Below are 6,000 nucleotides of genomic sequence, written 5' to 3'. Positions count from 1 at the left end.
ATCCAGTCAGGCCAATCCCATTGTCTCGCCTTTCACATAGCACACTACCAGCACCCATCCCTGGCCCTGCTGTCCACTGCCATCACCCCACCATGGCCAATTCTGTCCTTGCTACCCCAGAACCCATTCTCTACCTGCGTCCTGTTTAGATGTTCCATCACATCCCTACTTGCTCAGTGCCCCCCCCTCCAAGGCTCCCGAGGGGACTTCTCTCCATCATGATGCCTCCACTCCCTCTTGACCCCCTCCTACCCCTGCAGCTGTAGGGCCCCTCACTGGACAGACCACACAGAGCAGCCTTCTGGCCCCACCCCCACACACCTCACGCCACCAGATGCGAGCCTCTACTTCCTCCCAAGGGGCACCTGCCCTGATAACGCTTTTTATGACAAGCACTCAGCTGTCCTCATCTTTTCTATCAGCGGCAACCCCAGTTTGTGCCAGGGCTCATGGCTGCCCATACAATACAGGATGTCTAGCTAAATGTAAATTTTGAATTAAAAAAGAAAAATCTTCAGTGTAACTATGTCTTGAACATTGCATGGGATATTTTTAAAGATTTTTTTTTGTTGTTTTTTTGTATTTTTCCGAAGCTGGAAACGGGGAGACAGACAGACTCCCGCATGCGCCCGACCGGGATCCACCCGGCACGCCCACCAGGGGGCGATGCTCTGCCCCTCTGGGGCTTCGCTCTGTTGCGACCAGAGCCATTCTAGCGCCTGAGGCAGAGGCCAAGGAGCCATCCCCAGCACCCAGGCCATCTTTGCTCCAATGGAGCCTCGCTGCGGGAGGGGAAGAGAGAGACAGAGAGGAAGGAGAGGGGAAGGGGTGGAAAAGCAGATGGGCGCTTCTCCTGTGTGCCCTGGCCGGGAATTGAACTCGGGACCCCTTGCACGCGAGGCCGACACTCTACCACTGAGCCAACCGGCCAGGGCCGCATGGGATATTTTTATACTAAAAAAAGTGCTTATCCTAAAAGCACTTTTGTTTTACACTGGAGTCTTCGTTGGTCCTGTGTTAGCACTTGCAAAAACTGTCAGCCAAGCCCAGGAAACAGGCTGCATCCCAGCCTCCCTTGCACTCAGAAATGGTCCCTGTGACTGACATCAGTGAGTAAGACGTGAGTATGGACCTTGACCCTACAGGAGAGGTACCTGCCTTGGCTGCCCCTCTGCTTCTTTCTGGGGTCCCAGGACAAGGGGGTCCCCAGTCCCTGCCACCACACCATGCACAGGCCCAGGCCCGAGGGCCACACTAGGCCTGCCCTGGTTTCAGTACCTCTCCAGTGTCTCTGGCCTGCTGTGGGGTCCAGTGTCTGGCCTGCTGTGGGGTTCACAGGCATCATGGTCACCAAGCATTTAGCTCAGCTTCCCACCTGGGCTAAGGTAGGACTCTGGTTTCTTCACTATGGTCCCAACACCTGCATGCCTGGCCTTTCCGGCAGGAAAGCACTAACAGGGCAGACAGGTTATGGGTGGGGGTTGGGGAGAGGGGCAGGGTTGGTCCTGCTGGGTCCTGGAGGCAGCTCAAGTAGAAGCAGACCATATTCATCATAGAGACAGCCAACATCTGGAGGACAGACCAGGCGGGGGACTTGAGGGTTAAAACTGGGCTGTCCTCAGGCAGCCGACCAGGTATGTCCAGCTCTACCTGCTCAGGCAGCAGCAGACACCGTGCCGGAACAACCAGAGAACCCAAACCCCAGACAGGCCAAGGGTCCCGCGGTGGTCACCTCCAACGGTTGCCTTGCTGTGCTCCTGGGTGTTTTAAAGCAGTGGTCCCCAACCCCCGGGCCGTGGACCGGTATCGGTCCGTGGGCCATTTGGTACCGGTCAGCAGAGAAAGAATAAATAACTTACCTTATTTCCATTTTATTTATATTTAAGTCTGAACGATGTTTTATTTTTTTTTTTAAATGACTAGATTCCCTCTGTTACATCCGTCTAAGACTCACTCTTGACGCTTGTCTTGGTCATGTGATACATTTATCCGTCCCGCCCTAAAGGCCGGTCTGTGAAAATATTTTCTGACATTAAACCGGTCCGTGGCCCAAAAAAGGTTGGGGACCACTGTTTTAAAGAACTCCTTTCATAATAAAAACTTTCAAATGCTTTCCCAGGAGACCTCCTTCCTAGCACTAAGATGTGAGTGGAGGTCAGGCCCTGGTCCATGGCACCCAGGGGCTGGGCTGTGGGCTAGAGAAGGGACCTACAGGCAGGATGAAGGCTGTGGGGAAGGTTCCAGCCCTTCCTTCCGGGAGGAGCCCCCCCCCCCCCCCGTCCCCACAGGCTGGGTCCACTGGCTATGCTTCCAGGGAGCCTGCGATGACAGCCGTCCCCAGTGCAGAGGGGCTTGGCACTGGGGCAGCTGCTCCAGGGACCAGGCCAGCTTCTACGTTGCCCATCCTAAAAACAAGGGCAGGCGGGTGGGCGAGCAGGTGCCTGGGAGGCGGACCTGCCGTAGCCACAGGGCCCGAGGGTCCAGGCCAGTGGCCAGACGGGCACGTCTCTGCTCAGCGTGGGCACTGTGGTGGGACAGGTGCTCAGAGGGTCTCAGTCCACCTTGAACAACTGGGGAAATCAAGGCCCACCCAGAGAGGGGCCTGCCCAGGGGCTCCTGAGGACAACGCAGGTGGGCCACGGTGACCAGAGCACGGAGACGGGACACAGGCGTGCTAGGTTGGGTTGTTTATTGATGAGAGACAGTGCTGACAAGGGTCCTCAGAGCCCAGAGGGCCAGCAGGCACACAGAGCCCGGCGCTCCGCCTGCAGCAGGAGGGCGTCCGTCTGCAAAGCAACAAAGACCATCAGGGGGTGACGCAGCCAGCCCCAGCCACCAGCTGTCTGTCTCCACCTGCCTCTGAGGCTCTCAAAGCACCACCTGACTGTGTCTTCACCCCACTTAGCGGGGACCCTTTGCTGCCCTCTCAGCCTCAGCCTGGGAACCTCGGCCCACTCCTCCCTCTCTCTTCCTGCAGGCCCTGCCTCTGCAGCAGCACTGCGGTGACCATGTGCACATCCACCCCTCCACCCAGAGGACTCTGTCCCTGCTTCTCCAACTCTTTCAGCCTCTCCTGGGGTCCCCCATCCTCTGACATCCCCTCACCCTTGAGGGGGGTGTGGGGGCCGCTCTTCTCAGGAGCCCAGCTCCTGATGCACAGACTCAGGCCCCTCAAACCCTGGGGTGCTGTTACAGGCTCGGTCTGGGACCTTCGTAATTGGCCAGAAAAGGGGACGCGACTGGGGCCTGGCCTTCTTTTTACTTCTGGGAATTCTCCCATCGTCTCAGTCATAAACAAAGGCTCTGGCTGGGGCACAGCACAGGCTCCATGAGGCTCACGGTCCATTCCACACCTGGGGCTGCCCCCTGCCTCCTGTTACCCTGAGGCAGCCTATGCATGAACCTGTTCCTCCCAGCCCACCCTGCCCAAGCCCACCTACCATGCCCAGCACTACCCCACCCCCCAAGAAGGGACCACTGCTTCTCCCTGCCTCAGTTTCCTCTCTGCCCGTGTAGGGAAGGCAGGATTGGGACTAGTATTCTTTCTCAGGGTCCAGCTGGGGTTGGGGGGAGATGGCACAGGGAAAATGATTAATGAGGCCTTGGGGTGGCGGCCAGGCCTGGAACTAGTGTGCAGGGCATTTGAGGGGGGCGCTCCCAGACGAGGCTGGTCCCCAGAATGCCCCGGGGAAAACTGCAGCCAGATTAGGGCGCTGCACCGTCAGTGGGGCTGGGAGACTTGAGAATGCAGCCCCGCGGTCCTGGGAGGGGCCGGTCCTCACCCGCGTGTCCAGGCTGTAGGCTGTCTTCCGCAGGTCCTGCAGGGCGCGCTGCATAAACTCGAACGCGTGACAGTCCACGCACGGGCGGCCTGTGGGGACGCGGGTCAGCGCGGGGACGCTCCAGCTTTGTCCCACGAAGCAGCCGGCCTCCGCCCACCCCTCATCCCCCCCAAAAGAAGCGTCCAGGGAGCCCGGCTGCGAGAGGGGCGCAGGGACCGCCGGGGACAAAGGCGAGGGGCGGCTTCTCGCACGCCCGGGTGGGGCCCGGGCAGGGGACCCCCGCGCGGCACCTACTCTGCGCAGGGACGGTGCTCCCGGCTACGGGCTCGGCGCGGGCCTGGGCGCCCAGCACGGCCACGCTCAGCAGCAGCAGTAGCAACAGCAGCCGCGGCCTCGGGGGTCTGCACGGCGACGGGGGGGCCATGGCCGAGCGGAGGGAGCCTGCGCCCTGCAGCGAGCCGGGGAAGGGTCGGCGCGCCTCCCGCCCTCCACCTCCTCTACCCCCTCATCCCCTCTTCCACCCCACCCCCTTTACCACCCCCCGTACCACCGAAACCAATGCAAGCCCCACCCCGCGAACACCCACGACCCATCACCCCAACCTCAACCCACGAATGTTAACCTCGAACCCCCCTACCTCAAACACCCCACCGCCCCCACGACCCAGAGACTCCCACCCCGACCCCGCCCTTACCGCGGTTCAGGGACCCCGCGAAAGCAGTGCGGGCGACTTCGGAGGACGTGCAGCGTTCAGCGCGCACCGCGCATGCGCTCCCACCCAACCCCGCCCGGGTTCCCCCTCCGATGTCGTCGTCATGGAAACCCGGAGACTGCACGAACCGCTAGCTTAACCGGACCCAGGCAGCTCCAGGATTTTTCTGTGCCTGACCTTCGCCCCAGGTTGCGGATGGAGCACCGTCTGGCGCACAGGTTGAAGGAGGGCTGCCTGGAGGAGGCGGCCTCTGGGTGGAATTTTCAGAGCCATCAGTGGAGGGAGCAAAGCTGAGGAAGCAGGAAATCTGCAGTGGAGCTTGGCAGTTCAGGGCTGGGGTGTCCCTGGGGCCGATCCCGAGGGAGGGGCTTGGTGCACGTGAAGAGCTGGGGGCCAGTGCAACAAGCACCTTTCTTCCCCTCGGGCCGGTGGGGGGCCAATCGGGTGGCCCGGAAACTGGGCCTGCAGGGCCAGCATCTCCAAGTGCACCATTTCTGACCGAATCCCCACGCCAGCTGTGTTCTCCCTGCACCCAGCCTTCACTCCCTCATCCGTGAAGGGGTGAAGAGACCTCTGCTTTCGCGGGGTCTCTGAACCGCGGTAAGGGCGGGGTCGGGTGGGGGTCTCTAGGCTGTGGGGGCGGCGGGGTGTTTGCGGTAGGGGGGTTCGCGGTTAGTGTTCGTGGGTTGAGGTTGGGGTGATGGGTCGTGGGATGAGAGCAGGTGTTCGCGGGATGGGGGCCAGGGTGGGAGATTTGCTGGTTTCGGGGATTTGGGGTGCGGGTGGTAGAGGAGAGATCTGGTCCAGGAGCCACCCGGGCCCGCGGGGTCGTGGAGGTCTACCCTCTCCAGCTCTTATTACTGCCGGCCTCGCCCCCACCCCACTCTCCACCTCTCCAAGCCCAGACACTTATTGGCCGCTGTCCTTCAGCCGCTCCCCCAACTGTGTGACCTCGGACGCGTCTCTAGGCCTCTCTGTGGCCTTTTCTTCCCCTTGAACGCACTGGGTTGTTGCCGTATGGCCCCCGCGTGTGGCCCTTGTGGGCGCCCGAGGCCTGTGTGTCTCACGTCCCCCCATGCCAGCCAGCGAGTGCGGGGAGACCGGTCCCTCTGAGAACCGAGGACCCACTTGGCGTCCACTGGTCTCTACAAAGCCCAGTAAGGGCGCAGAAGCCCAGGCCCACGTCCAGCTGCGCCTGGGTGGGGCCGTGCCTGGCCCCCACAGCCATCTCCGGGTCTCTCGGGTTGGTTGTCGCCCAGTCATGAGATGGAGACGTTCACGGCCCGGTGGTACGTGGGTTTCCTGACCCAGGGAGGGGCCGTGCTAGTGACCTCCCCCTCTGCTCGTGCGCGTGGGACGGACGCGGGGCCGAGATGCCCGTCTCGGGCTTCTTAGGAACAGGGTCTTGCTGAAGCCCCGGCCCGGGCCGGGGGATCCAGAAACGCGCGCGGGCAGAACACCAGCATGGCGGGGAACGGCAGGCCGCGCGCATTTTCGCTCGCTTCT

The 6,000-nt window shown here is 61.6% G+C and overlaps 1 protein-coding gene and 1 non-coding gene across 2 annotated transcripts; both read right to left on the bottom strand.

Moving 5' to 3' along the window:
• Positions 1-858: 858 nt before the first annotated feature.
• On the bottom strand, positions 859-935 carry TRNAA-CGC (transfer RNA alanine (anticodon CGC)). Its single transcript has one exon. It is a non-coding gene; the product is annotated as a tRNA-Ala (tRNA).
• Positions 936-2,672: 1,737 nt separating this feature from the next.
• NICOL1 (NELL2 interacting cell ontogeny regulator 1) lies at positions 2,673-4,562 on the bottom strand. Its single transcript, XM_066384790.1, has 4 exons — positions 4,477-4,562; positions 4,077-4,230; positions 3,783-3,871; positions 2,673-2,786 (listed from the first exon to the last, which is right to left on the bottom strand). The coding sequence occupies exons 2-4, from the start codon at positions 4,204-4,206 to the stop codon at positions 2,721-2,723; spliced, it is 285 nt and encodes a 94-aa protein (XP_066240887.1). The 5' UTR covers positions 4,207-4,230; positions 4,477-4,562; the 3' UTR covers positions 2,673-2,720.
• Positions 4,563-6,000: the final 1,438 nt, after the last annotated feature.

This window comes from Saccopteryx leptura, chromosome 5 (assembly GCF_036850995.1).
Source record: "Saccopteryx leptura isolate mSacLep1 chromosome 5, mSacLep1_pri_phased_curated, whole genome shotgun sequence".
NCBI classification, from domain to species: domain Eukaryota; kingdom Metazoa; phylum Chordata; class Mammalia; order Chiroptera; family Emballonuridae; genus Saccopteryx; species Saccopteryx leptura.
Note: the sequence above shows the minus strand (reverse complement) of the source record. Positions and strands in the feature narration are given on the sequence as shown.